The sequence below is a fragment of the Brachyhypopomus gauderio genome, chromosome 5, assembly GCF_052324685.1.
Source record: "Brachyhypopomus gauderio isolate BG-103 chromosome 5, BGAUD_0.2, whole genome shotgun sequence".
NCBI classification, from domain to species: Eukaryota; Metazoa; Chordata; class Actinopteri; order Gymnotiformes; family Hypopomidae; genus Brachyhypopomus; species Brachyhypopomus gauderio.
In genome coordinates this window covers 9,459,855-9,474,274 of record NC_135215.1, presented here as the reverse complement: position 1 = coordinate 9,474,274, position 14,420 = coordinate 9,459,855, and the positions used below count along the sequence as shown (strand labels likewise).

At 43.4% G+C, this 14,420-nt stretch overlaps 2 protein-coding genes across 20 annotated transcripts in view; both read right to left on the bottom strand.

Annotated features, from left to right (window-relative positions):
* The window catches only part of agbl5 (AGBL carboxypeptidase 5), a 13,045-nt gene extending 12,596 nt beyond the window's left edge, over nt 1-449 (bottom strand). For 9 of the 12 annotated variants that reach the window (XR_013130849.1, XR_013130850.1, XM_077005456.1 and 6 more), the window contains exon 1: nt 167-324. The gene's annotated coding sequence lies outside the window, so the exon portion shown is untranslated. The other 3 variants (XM_077005457.1, XM_077005459.1, XM_077005460.1) reach the window with 2 other exon arrangements.
* Nucleotides 450-988: 539 nt separating this feature from the next.
* tmem214 (transmembrane protein 214) lies at nt 989-14,376 on the bottom strand. Of its 8 annotated transcripts, none has more exons than XM_077005445.1 (21): nt 13,653-14,376; nt 11,795-11,988; nt 11,406-11,556; nt 10,840-10,974; nt 10,600-10,682; nt 10,030-10,135; nt 9,811-9,892; nt 9,344-9,445; nt 8,984-9,125; nt 8,669-8,760; nt 5,789-5,837; nt 5,563-5,670; nt 5,247-5,461; nt 4,960-5,091; nt 4,669-4,800; nt 4,390-4,521; nt 4,101-4,232; nt 3,818-3,949; nt 3,432-3,600; nt 3,065-3,216; nt 989-2,927 (listed from the first exon to the last, which is right to left on the bottom strand). In XM_077005445.1, exons 1-21 carry the CDS (start codon nt 13,810-13,812, stop codon nt 2,801-2,803), a joined length of 2,727 nt encoding a protein of 908 aa, XP_076861560.1. In that variant the 5' UTR covers nt 13,813-14,376; the 3' UTR covers nt 989-2,800. The 8 variants fall into 8 exon arrangements, with proteins under 8 accessions (XP_076861560.1, XP_076861561.1, XP_076861563.1 ...); XM_077005446.1 differs by having other exon boundaries at nt 11,795-11,985; XM_077005448.1 differs by lacking the exon at nt 13,653-14,376 and adding an exon at nt 12,929-13,613.
* Between the last annotated feature and the right edge of the window lie 44 nt (nt 14,377-14,420).

Here is a 14,420-nt window from a genome sequence, read left to right as displayed (position 1 = left end):
TAAACACACACCCGGTAATACGAGTCACTGCGCGTCAGTTCTGCAGGACACCGAACGGGGCGGCTAACCAGGTTAGCGAGCAGGCTAACGGCTAGCTAGTTAGCTAAGCTAGCTAGATGGGCGTTAGGTTGCTTTACATATTCGGCGGACCAAAACAATGACACACCTAAAGACATCTCCGCGTGTGCAGGGTGGTGAAAAATAAACGTATTTTCAACCCAAAAGCACAAAACTCGGTCTCGTCTGCGGTCACTGACTAGAACCTTTAAACCTAAACAAACTCACTCCACGGAACCGTTTCTGCGCAGCAACAACGCGGCCGTTGATTGGTTGTTTGGTAGTGAAGCAACCACGCAGGATCATAACAAGCGCGTATTGGTGGATTCGTGGGCGCTGTTTCCAATATGATCCGATATCGGGCACAGTCAGGGAACGCAAAGGGACCTGTAGTGACCAGAGACGGTCTCTGGTAGTGACCACTGTGTTGCGTGCTCAAGTTCGTTGTTCACTCTGCAATGACAATAAAGGTCTACTTTATGTTATCTTAAACTCTTGCACACAAAAAGCCTATGACTTACATCTGCGTACGACAACTGAATTAGGACAAAAATGTTCCTATTTTTCACTGCACATCAACGATCCAATAAATTAAATCTGCACTGGGATTGGGTAACAGGAATAAATAAGTCGCTGTTCTTGACACCAAGGTGGTCGAGTCTCAGAGAAGGAGGGACTGGGCTTTGATTGGTGGTCTAAGCCAGCAGGAGGTTGGATACTAAACATAGGTAAATGTGCAGTTCCATACTTCATTATGACATGTTATATGTATCCAGGACTGGAGCCAAAATTAATATTATGATTTGTCTGCGTTATGAAACAATCTTTATACAGAGTGTCTGATTTTTCAGACAAGGTCACCTGCATGTGGGGGACCCACTCTATGAGACATGAACTGATCATTTGAGACAACTCAAAAACACACCTGTGGTACAGGTTGAATCAACAGATTTGATTTATTTATAAACCATTTATACAAAATAACATTGGATAGTCACATTTATCGCAGTTGATTTCCTCTGCGTTCACTGCGCAGTCCTCAGTCATAGCTATGGTTGGCCAGCAGGAGAGGCCCAGTGGCCCCGCCCTACACACCCCCTCAAGCTCCGCCCATCCACACCACTGCTCAGAATACACAGAACACACACTTCCAATCAGGTTAATGGGGTGCATTTAGCAGTTCACTGTACAAATGTAGCTTTGGACACATTTAACATGTAAAGTGAAGAGAATCAGATTAAGGAAAAAAATTAGAGGTAGAATAAAGATCTCAATAATTTACTCATCAGTTCAGCGGTTGTATTGTTTGCCATAAATCTACTATAACCTCCAGCAGACAGGGAAGCTAACGAGTCTTCACCAAGATTCCCTGTTCAAGAGACTCCTCCACCTCATACGAGAGGCAATCATCAAGCAGCACACACAGACAGCAAGGAACAGTAGTACTCTTTAGTTTAGTGCCCATTGCCATGGACACCATGTGACTCGAACAGAGTGGGTGAGGTCATCAACTTGAGACATGCAGCGAAGAAGGAGCCACTATTTACTAATAGTCACGGCAGTGCTGAACAAATCAAAAATTAGATTGTTCCCACAAAGAATGTACTATGAATGAATGACTTCAGGGTTTCAGGGAGAGTGCCAACAGATATGCAATGGTCAAACTGCATGTTAAAAACTTCAACATTTTAATGGTAGCAATACCCAATTAAAATGTTTACAATCTGGATTTTCTTCAAAGAACAAAAAAGTAGTTTACAAACTACTAAACAACAAACCAAGTCACAATACTGCAAACACTCAGCAGGCTAGAGAGAGACAGACAGACAGACAGAGAGACAGAGAGAGAGAGAGAGAGCGAGCGTGAGAGAGCGAGCGAGCGTGAGAGAGAGAGAGCGAGCACATGCTACCCTGCCCCACACATGGACACTGGCTAGAAAAGGGGCACTTGGTACCAGATGCGAGTTTGGTCACCTAGCAACGGAAGGCATCACCACGCATCAGCACTGCGGCCGCAGACGTGCAGTGAGCCACTGGAATGGAGTGAAGAAACGCAGTTAATGGCACCTGTGTGTTCACTCCAACGTCCACACAAGAGAGACCAGACCCGAGAAGGCGCAACTGATTAGAAATATTTGAAATTGTGGCAATACAACACACAGAGCAAACTGGTCTCTGATGTCCTTGAGATCAATACTGTTCCCCACATTTCTGAATTACAGCAAATTACTATCTTGTTTAAGGCATGTGTGTAAGTGCATATTCTGCAAACATGTCTTCTCTGTGGACACTGCTGCACACATTTCTGCACAAGTCCAACCAGGTGTCATTGTGTTTGGATCCAACCCTGCACTCTATTCAGATATCTGGAGATTTCTGAAATGAAGAGTTGATGTTTTGCTTTAACAGTTTGGCAAAACTCTGTATAAAACAAATACCACAGGTTATTTCCTGGGTAAAATATAAATGCTTATGTTTAGGACCACAACCTACAACCTTAAAAAAACCAAAAAACAAAAAAGAAACCAAGAGATCACCACCACCACCACCACGGTGTAGGAGAAGACAGACTATAAAAGCACTTGTAACCAGGGGAGCAGGACCATGGACCAAGGATCTCCCAGAGGTACGTTCCAGTCCTTCACTTTACAGAATAGTTACAATAGCAAGTGTCCGGCAGCCAACCCAGTCTCTGAATAACTGTGTGTGTGTGTGTGTGTGTGTGTGTGTGAGATTTGGGGCATCATGTTCTGGAAAGCAGCTCCTGAGTCCAGCTCCTGATGGCCGAGGTTGTGTCCTGCAGGTACATCCATGTGCTGTTGCTGAGAGCCACCATGTGGTTCTGCAGACACAATAACGACACCTCACCACTGCGGGAGAAGGAAACACAGCATGTGATTAGCATGCAGTCTCCATCACAGCCTCTAAAGTGTGTGGCCCCTGGCCCTGTGCAAACTGTGTGTATGTGTAGGGGAGAGAAGGGTGGCGTGCTGAGGAAGGTACTGACTTGCAGGAGTCCAGCAGGGTTTGCCAGGACTGCTGGAGTCCTGTAAGCAGGTACTGAACTGTGGGCAGGACGTAGTTCTGATGCGCCCACACGAGCAGCTCCTTCACAAACTCCAAAAACTGGAAGACACTCTCCGGAGTGTTGGCGGAAATCTGGGAGAGGCAGGCAAACACTCACTCAACGCACCACGAGGGCTTCACTGCAGTTCTCAAGGAAAATGTAATTTACAAGTGTGGAACCATCGAAGCAAGTCAGGTTCCCAAAGGCTGACAAATTAAATAAAATGACCATAATGAAGCTTTTCGTAAAAATATCCTGGAAGACTAATGAATTTACAGTAGCTGAGAGCAGAGGGATTGTAACTCACCCATTCTATGAGCAGGGGTGTCTTCTCCTGCACCCACACTATTATTTCTGAACTTCTCTGTGCAATGATGACTGCGCCCACTTTAAGCTTTTCAAGAGCGCCCTCTAGTGTTGGACCAAAAGCCTCCACAGCCAGTGAGTAGTAGTAAGGTGTTTTCTCAGCTAACCAACTGCGTACACACACACACACACACACACACACACACACACACACACACACACACACACACACACACACACACACACACACACACACACACACACACTTAAAACTCTTGATATCCTGTCATTTAAATTATTTCCACTTAGGTGCTGCATTTAGTTTCTATTTTATAATCTCATGGTCTCCAATTTGGTGTTGTATATGATGGTTGTGTGTGCACCCACACAATTATTTCTGAACTTCTCTGTGCAATGATGACTGCGACCACTTTAAGCTTCTCAAGAGCGCCCTCTAGTGTTGGACCAAAAGCCTCCACAGCCAGTGAGTAGTAGTAAGGTGTTTTCTCAGCTAACCAACTGCGTATACACACACACACACACACACACACTTAAAACTTGATATCCTGTCATTTAAATTATTTCCACTTAGGTGCTGCATTTAGTTTCTATTTTATAATCTCATGGTCTCCAATTTGGTGTTGTATATGATGGTTGTGTGTGCACCCACAAAATTATTTCTGAACTTCTCTGTGCAATGATGACTGCGACCACTTTAAGCTTCTCAAGAGCGCCATCTAGTGTTGGACCAAAAGCCTCCACAGCCAGTGAGTAGTAGTAAGGTGTTTTCTCAGCTAACCAACTGCGTATACACACACACACACACACACACACACACTTAAAACTCTTGATATCCTGTCATTTAAATTATTTCCACTTAGGTGCTGCATTTAGTTTCTATTTTATAATCTCATGGTCTCCAATTTGGTGTTGTATATGATGGTTGTGTGTGCACCCACACAATTATTTCTGAACTTCTCTGTGCAATGATGACTGCGACCACTTTAAGCTTCTCAAGAGCGCCCTCTAGTGTTGGACCAAAAGCCTCCACAGCCAGTGAGTAGTAGTAAGGTGTTTTCTCAGCTAACCAACTGCGTATACACACACACACACACACACTTAAAACTTGATATCCTGTCATTTAAATTATTTCCACTTAGGTGCTGCATTTAGTTTCTATTTTATAATCTCATGGTCTCCAATTTGGTGTTGTATATGATGGTTGTGTGTGCACCCACAAAATTATTTCTGAACTTCTCTGTGCAATGATGACTGCGACCACTTTAAGCTTCTCAAGAGCGCCATCTAGTGTTGGACCAAAAGCCTCCACAGCCAGTGAGTAGTAGTAAGGTGTTTTCTCAGCTAACCAACTGCGTATACACACACACACACACACACACACACACACTTAAAACTCTTGATATCCTGTCATTTAAATTATTTCCATTTAGGTGCTGCATTTAGTTTCTATTTTATAATCTCATGGTCTCCAATTTGGTGTTGTATATGATGGTTGTGTGTGCACCCACACAATTATTTCTGAACTTCTCTGTGCAATGATGACTGCGACCACTTTAAGCTTCTCAAGAGCGCCCTCTAGTGTCGGACCCAAAGCCTCCACAGCCAGTGAGTAGTAGTAAGGTGTTTTCTCAGCTAACCAACTGCGTATACACACATACACTCATTCAAAACTCCTGATCTAATGTAATTTAAATTCTTTCCACTTAGGTGCTGCAATTAGTTTATATATTATAATCTCATGGTCTCTAAGTTGGGGTTATATATAATGGTTGGTGTGTGTGTTGTGGGTCACCACCTGGTGCCCTGCTGGCTGTAGTGGGACAGCGTCCTCCAGGCCTGCTGGGACACAGCGGGAGCTCCAGTCTTCTCCAGGTACAGGGCTGTGGTGGACGCGCTAAACGTGCCACGAGATCTCACATCATGGGCGATAAATCCAGCTGCCAACACCAGCAGCGCCATGAGCAGCCGTGACCATGGGAAGCCCTGCGCACGGATCTTTGTCTGCAGAGACTACAGGAGGGAAGAAGGCGGACAGCGTGATGGTTATTAACTGGCTATCATCATTATCCCCGAGGGGTGTGTGTGTGTGTGTGTGTGTGTGTGTGTGTTACCTTGCAGACAGCATTGCACTCCTTTACATCCTCTATGTTACCAGTGGTCTTCATTTCTTCATTAGTGACTCTGAACGACTGAATCGTCTCCTGAAGGTTGTTTCTCAACTACCAAAGAAAAATGTAAAAAAATGTCAGTAATAGATGAGAGAGAAAAAAAAAACAAAACAAAATACCAGTAGCAGCAGCCAAGAGAGGGGGCGAGAGTGGGCGAGAGTGGGCGTACCTTTGGGGAGAGCGTGCTCCACGAAGCCAGCAGGTGACTCAGGAAGAGGCTGTGGAGTTAAAGTACAGAACCCAGACAAGGTGTGAGCAGGGAGCCGTCCACAAGAAAAAACAAAGCCAACCGCACTGTGCACTTACATTAGGCCACAAAGAGTCTGTGTGCGTGTTGGGGGGGCGTGGGGGGGGGGGGGGTAACTACTAGGGGTGGGAATCGTTTACTATCACGATTCGATTCAAAACGATTTGATTTATAAAAATGTCTGCTTCAGTCTATAAAATCTGCATGATCTACTACAGTCTGCTTTGCAAGACAGAATGACAAATATGGAAAATTAAGTGTCTTTCACATTTAATTAACAAAAATAAAAAGTGCTTTGGTAAAATAAAATGGTTTTTGTTGTTACCAAAATTCTTGAGCTTCATTTTGCGAGCTGTCAGGGCTGGCTCGGATGCAGTTCCCCCAGCCGTTGCTAGGGGCACCAGAGTCAGTCCCAGACTAAACCGTAACCGTACGTTCTCAGCCAGTCTCTGCTTTCTCTGTGGTTGCTTATCGTTTAATGGTCTCGCCACCTCTCTATGGAGGACGAAAGGTGACAAATTCTCTTTACTTATTTGAGTATCTATCTCCTGCGTCGCTTCCTGACCCATCTCAAGTTTTCTCAATCCTGTATTTCTTCCTATCCGTTTTGCCTTTATTTTTGGGAAGGGTTTTATTTTGCCGCGGCGTTTTTTGCCAGTTACTTCTGCTGGCGTCCTTGGTTTCGTTTTCGCGTTGCATTTATCCGCGCTGTTTTTTAGTTACTGTAGTTATTTTGTTTCTTCCTCCCATCTCACTACGGTTGAGTGTTATTTTTCACGCGTTGTATTTTCCACGTAGTTTTTTTGTTTCTATTTACTCACGGTTTTGGTTTCTATCCTCTTGCGCGTCGAGTCTTCCGTGTTGTTTTGTTTGTTGTTCTGGGTCGCTGTGTGCGTTTCCCTCTCGCTAATAGTGTGACGAGTGTCAAACGTCTTGATCTTGCGAGCTGGCACTTGGGTCCACCCTTCTCTATATTATTTCACTCGGGTCCACCCTTCTCTATATTGTTTCACTCGGGTCCACCCTTCTATTAGGGCTGGGTATTGATTCAAATTCCAAGAATCGATACGATTCTGAAGATAAAGAATCGATTTATTTCGATTTAATCCCATTTAATCGATTCGATCCAATTCGGGGTTTAGTGTTATTAAAAATGTATTTGAGCTGTTTCCTGACTGTGTACAGAAGCAACATGTTAAAACTAGTATTATATCGATATTAACCAGCTAATAGTTACTGGTAGTTGGTAGTTACTGATGGCTGGAAGACTGGTGAAAAGGGTAATCATAAATCTACCTTCAAGAAAGGTAATCCAGGACAATAAATAAACAGAGGACATCTTTGAGGTGTCTATATCTGCAACAGTGGACTCCTACTGGGACACTAACCAGTGTATTATTATTATGATTGAAATAATTAAGAATTCACCTAAAAGCTGTTGCTACCAAATGCATTTTTATTTTAAAAGTGCTCACAATTAATAAACTGAAAGTATAAAATGTAAACGTGTATTTTTCTTTAAAGTGCGAATATAAGAACAGAACGGTCACGTTGCGGTCCCCGACCCCTCCCTTTTGGGCATGTGTTTATGTCGTCTGCGTCTACTCGTCTGCGTCTACTCGTCTGCGTCTACGTATCTCCGTGGGTGCGGGTGCGTCTTGTGATAATCCGTCTCACCTGTGGCTCGTCTCGTCATCACGGGGGGTTTGTGTGGTTTGTCTATTTAACGTGTGTTCGCGCAGCGTCCTGTGCTCGTCGTTGTTTGAGTCACACATGTTCTATGTAAACGTGTTTTATGTGCACCGTCTGCGCTTTGGTAAATGTAATAAACATAACGATTTGGAAAGTGCAAAGGATTCTGTCTCGTCCGTCGCCTTGCACCCAACGTTACAAGAACATTTAAATGTTTTTTAACTGTAAAAACACTGGGTAAACTGTCAGTGACATGGACTAACTGTAAATAGTCACTGACACTGGATAAACTGTCCTTCCGATTTTAGATATCTGATTTGACTATCATCGTTACCATCACTGTCCGACGCCATGTTGTTTTACAGTTAGTTAGACCAAGCACGCCTGCGTGAATTCAGTGACGAGGCGGGGGTAAAAGTTCACTGGGGGAAATGTAAAAAATTATTTAAATTAAATAATTATTTTATATCGATCTTTGTACGTACGAATCGATTATCAGATCATCATATGCGAATCGATTCTGAATCGGAAAATCGATTTTTTCAACACAGGCCTATTCTCTATATTATTTCACTCGGGTCCACCCTTCTCTATATTATTTCACTTGGGTCCACCCTTCTCTATATTATTTCTCACCCTTCTCTATATTAATGCTCCTGTGCTCACCGCTTTACACAAGCCTTGCACACGAGCTACATTGTGTCCAGTTCAGTCTCCCCCGGCATTAGGTAAAAACCAAAATGAACCCGTATTTTTGCCTTAAATGAAGACGGGGCAGGTTGAATATCTCTTTCCTCCATCTGTTTTGAACCTTTTCCGCGCATGAGTGTGTCCCAGAACCTGCTGCGTAAAGTCTCATGTAATTTTGTAATTATGTAACGTGATACTTCACCACGACTTAGAATCGATTTTGGGACATTTAAAATCAATTCTGAATCGTAGTAAATGAGAATCGATTTTTGATATACGAATCGATTTTTTTTTTCTAGTAACTACTGCAATAAAGTATTTTTCTCCACATTTCAGTGAATTAGATCTGGAGGTTCAAAATCAAGACCAAAGCTCCACTTGTAAAAATCGATGTGTTTGAGAGATTTGTTAAACACTCACCTGGACTGTGTGAGGTGCTTAGTGTAAAGTTGTCTCCACACTCCCAAACTCTGCACGTCCACAGACAGGCACTCAGTCAGACTGTTCAGCAGCTAAAGACAAAACACATTTGCATATAAAATAAAGTACACAGATTATTTGAGGGATTATGTCTGAATATAACAGAAGGTCAATAAAAAAAAATATATTTTAAACCAACAAAAAAAAAAAACACCCCATTAAAAATTTTTTTTTATTTTTTTTATCTACATGTGGCCAAGATGTTTTGACACATCATGTGATCAGAATATTTGTAAAACACAAAAGCAAACGTGCCTCTCTCTTCATGGCATCAGGGCAGCTGGGCGTGGCTCTGGACAGGAAGGAGGGGAAGTAGGTGTGTAGGGTCGATTCAGGCTTCGCTCCAAACGCCAGAACCTTGAGGCGCGGGTAGAGACGTCTCAGCTGCTCCTGTAGACTGGAGAATTGTGGAGGTCAGTGCAGCTGTGAGCGACTGGGCCTGGTCCAGAACACACAGGCCCACGCTCACATGGGCCAACTGCTCCACAATCATTTAAACTGAGCAGCGTATACCGCAATCTTAACAGATGAATGTAATGTTAATGTTACTGTTGGTGGATATTAAGATACCGAGTAAGTGTCAAACACTGGAGAGAATATCTAAACAACACTAACCTTGTCGACAGAGAATTTCTGGGCATATAAGCAAAATCCAGCAGGGGGAAGAATTCTTTGGGTCCCATTACACCAAAGCCCTTCGTCAGGTTGGCGTGGAGCCTTACAAAGAATATTAACGAGATAAGTATTAAAAAGAATATTAATGAGAGTATTATAAAGAGTATTAATGAGTTATTATAAACAGCATCAATGAGAGTATTAATGAGAGTTTGTATTTTTTTATTATTAATGTAGGACTATTAATGACAGAATTATAAAGAGTATTTACAGGCATTAGTATTAAAAAGATATTAATCAGTGACAAAAGATTATTAATTAATTATTCATTTTTATACACAAATGTAGTACATGGACATCTCAGGTTGGCAATTGAGAAACACTGAAGAATTTGATCCAGGCACCATTTCTACATGGAAGGTAAATGTAGCTGTATAAGAGCCGGTGGTGCGGCAGCAGAGACGTACATGAGCAGCCTGTCCAGGTAGGAGATGGCGTACGCCGACAGGCTCTTCATACCCAGAACAGGGAGCATGATGCCCAGCCACACTGCAATACGACAAACACAAGCTGTACACATGAACATTTAACCGCAGAACTCAATCGAACCACACTGGCTTAAATGAAGACTTACAGATGACCATGGAGCTCTCAATTCATCCCAATCTCAATCTCAGCCCCCTCACCTTTTATGCCTTGGCTGAGGTCACAGAAGCCAGCCTGGCCCAGTGCCCACATGATACTCAGACACTTGGCGGGTCGGTTCTGGTGCGATCGGAGAAGCTCCAGGTGCTGTGGAGATCAGAGAGAAAACTTATTTCCCCTCAACAGTTTTTAAAGTTTAAAACCTTTCAGTTCGTTTGGACCAAATATAATCCAAGAAGTGATCTCTTTTCCTCTGAGACAGTTTCTCAGCCTGCTCTTTCCCAGTCCCAGCACCTCTGTACCAGATACCAAGTGTCCTAACGATTCTGTTCAGGTATGTAGGGAGATGGAATAGAGCAGAGGAGCTCACGCTGTGTCCTGAACACAACATTGAGGAACAATGCCCTAGAACTCTGGAGCTGAACCTCACTGACAATCTCAGTCCCAACGGTCTTTTAGCTCTGCAAGTCAAAGGTCAAGATGGAGTCTGAAGTCCAACAGGCACATACGGCTGACGTGCACCTGCATTTCATCCTCTGATCAAAGATAAAAGAACACTCACAATGCCCAGCCCAGTTCAGCTCAGCCCATCCCAGCCCAGTTCCACTCACCTCAGAGAGGTTCTGTGTGGCGATTTTAGGTTTGGTCATCATGATTGCCTGGATGCACATTCTATAGCCGTGCAGCGGTTCACCTGTCAAAGGACAAAACAGACAGCATGAACACATCTGATAAAAGACATGAACACCCTGCATGTGAGGGCACCAAATGCAGACATTTACTGTGCAAAATGACAGGGCTGGTATGACTCACATCTGAATTAATTTTAGCTACGTGTCTGTGCATGTTACCTGGGTGCTTGTCCAGATCTCGGAGGATGGTGAACACACAGTAGTTGAAGGAGTCCTCCAGCGCGCTGGCGCTTCTCACCAGGAGGTTCTTAATGACGCTGCGTAGCTCCTTCCCAGCGAGGCAGTATGGGTAATCTAAACAGAGATCTTTCTGTTTAAGCCAAAAATACAACATTGGTTTCTCCCCCCATTCTACAGAGCTGCAGGTTCTGGACTCACCAGCCCTCTGCTGGTATTCAGATGTATTTGTGGTGTTCATGTGAACAAAACTCAATGTGCAAGTCAGAAATTGGAAAGTACTGCCAATGACCTCAGCTTACTGCCATGACGGCACGAGTTAGCAGATTTATATAGGTATATTTACAGTGTAACCAAGATTAGTTGGTAGTTTTTGGTAATCATGTGGTTTTTAGCCATTATCTCCATTTTTTATGAGTTTTACTAAAATGCCTTTCCCAACCAAATGATATTTTATTATAAAACACAATCATGTGTGGACATACATTTTTACTTAATTTCTTTTTATATGCCATATTTGGCAAAAGACTGAGGTGTCGCACCCTCACCGTGAGCATAGGTACTGAGTGTGGGGTCGGTGTCTGGTGCCAGCAGTTTGCTGTTCAGGTATCCGGCCAGGTCCTTTACCCACACGCTGGGGTTGTCTAGGAACAGAGTCTGACTCTTCTCCAGCTGTTGCCTCAGCTCTCCCACATCCAGCTGGGAGGAACAGACAACATCTTTCTTCAGTGACGATATCTCACACACACACACATAGTATATCCTTGCCTGCGGCATGCATGTGAACTAATATATATATATATATATATAGATGTGTGTGTGTGTGTGTGAGAAACCAGTCATATTGAATCCTTCCGGGGGGGGGGGGGGGGGGGGGGGGGGGGTTGCTATGTGTCAGAGCTCCACGGTCCGTGGAGATATCAGGGCTTGTACTCACCGCTTTGACTGCTTCCTCCAGGGTTTTGTAGTGTGTGGGCTTGAAGCTGCCGCTAGAGGGGGATTTCTTGGACTGCTTTGCCCCGTTGGACTTCTTCTGCTGCGTCTCAGCTGGTGGAGGAACCTGCTCCTTGTTCTGCTTCTTACCAATCTTCTCAAAGGTCTCGAATATAGTCTCGGACATCTTCACGGCTGCTGCAGAGAGTCCAGAAGGTGACACTGAATACAAGGCAGAGGGAAGAATTGCCTCTCTGTGGCCCCGGGAGAGGAGGCGGGACAGATTAAGCAATCTTTTGCAACAAGAAGAAATGTTTCTCAGCACGGTATCTTCACTTTTAGCTGATTATTGTGTAAAGGAATACAATCCTCAAAGGAAAGAGGATGAAATACCAGATCAGAAGTCAGGCTTGGTTAACCCATCTCAAAACTGCACCAGAAACCAGAGTTCCATTAGTTTGCTCATATATAATGAGTCTTGTTTAATCTACTGTTCTCACAACCTGGAAGCCATGGATGAATTCATCACAGCCAGTCACATGGAAAGATAATGGGACATGTCAACAAGCTGTGGGATTTTGGCCACAACAGCACTGATTATACCCATAAAAGCAAGTTCAGTGATGTTTCAACAGCGAATGCCCAGAGGCAATGCTGTGATCACATGCACCCTTCTAAAACTCCTTAAAAAAGCTAAAACACATTCACTCACTTGTTTCAAATTTCACTTATACACAACCAAAAAAAACTAAACACTACACTGGAGGTTGTTTAACCAAATAAACAAACAAGAACACATGCTGCAATTTCACAAATATTAAATATAGAACATATATATTATCTTACATAAAATCAGGCAGATTGCATTTTTATGCAACTGACATAGCAACTCACCATGTAAGCATAATTAAGGTGAGAATTTACAGAAGCAACCATATAGGCTAAAAAACAGGTAGGCTGCACCACAGTATATTAGGATATGTTCTATATATTAGAATATGTCATATACATTTGGATTTGTCGATTTTAAACATTTTAAATACACGCTAGCTGTCAAGAATTGCCTTCATCTAAAGGTAATTCAGATCATAATTGTCTCTAAAATGATGACGCTCCTGGTCATAAATGGGGTCTTCACCTCAAAACCAGGCCAAAGCATCCTTAGTTCATCTGAAGGTTGTAGTATTTCAAACGTCTTGACACACAAATGAACAGAAACAAGAAATCGTGTATAATCGCATTTTCTCTGAGAAACTGCAGCTGGTTACTCTATAACCTGCTAGTAAACTTGCCGTCAATGACAGCTGGTTAATTATTAAACTATGTTAAATAAAACATTTTTAAAGTAAGATGTATGTTAATCTATAAATGAATGTGCGACTATCTTATCGTTCTCTGCTATATAGAGCTTGAAATATGTTGAAAATGGGCGCGTGTGTGAAAAACAGCTGACAAACTCCTCAGGCAGGGGATAAGGGGCTCGGCTAGCTAACGCTCGCTAGATTATAGCCCGCACACATTAGCTGGCCTACTAGGTTGCTAGGCTAGATAGCGAGTTAGCAGCAGGGTAGCTCAGTCTGGTCCAAACCGGTCCTAACCAGCTGTTCAACGCCACCCCTCGTTTAATTTGTTGGATGCAATTTAGCGCGTGAGTCCGTCCTAACTGCCGAATTAATAAACAAGACGGTTAGCTTAGCAAGCTAGCTTATCCATCGAGCTAACGTTAGCCAGCAAGCCATAGCAAGCAGACAGAACAAATGTCCCAGACAGCTATGCAGCCAACAAGACAAGACGTTAAATGCCCGAAGTGTCGTCTTAAGCGGTGTGGTACCAACGCACAAATGTTAGTAAATGTTACTTACGATACTGTTCAACTCTCGGCAAATTGGACTCGCTCAGCGCTTTTCTTCCTCCGCCGCCACACTTCTTATCGGCTTGACTCTTCCCAGAACTATTCTGTTTTTTGTTTTTCTTCACCACCTCCCATTTGCCGACGGAACCGTTGTTTGAGGACGACGCCATCGTTTGCTAAACGCAGCAAATAAAAAAGGACAGCTCGTCCAGATGATTATTTAAGGCTAGCTGGTGCTGCTTCCGCCTGGCCTGGTGAACGGAGCAGCTGAGTCTGCCACGTCTGCGCGGTGCCGTGACGTTATTAACCGGAGCGCCGCTCTCAGCGCCATCTAACACCCAACACCGAGCAAGGCATCCACAAACGGCCCGAGTGCAGCCAGCGGTTTTGACTGGATGTAAATCAAAAACGAAACTTATTGCCTTGAAGTGATAACGCACCCAAACACACGTAAATATAGAGGAGCGTGTTAGGCACTCCGGATACGGATGTCTTAACAAACCTGATTGAACACTCCTGTTTTAACACACCTGTATGAACACTCCTGTATTAACAGTCCTGTATCAACACTTCTAACTTAACATGCCTGTACTGACAGTCCTATATCAAAACTGTCTCAACACGCCTGTATTAACACTCCTGTATTAATGCTCCTGTTTTACCAGCAAAACCTTAATGAAAAAGTAAATACTTTAAGAACCAACGGAGTGAATATATGTGCTGATTAGCAACAACATACTTAAGTATTAGACGTGTGAAAGCTGCATTCTTAAATGTT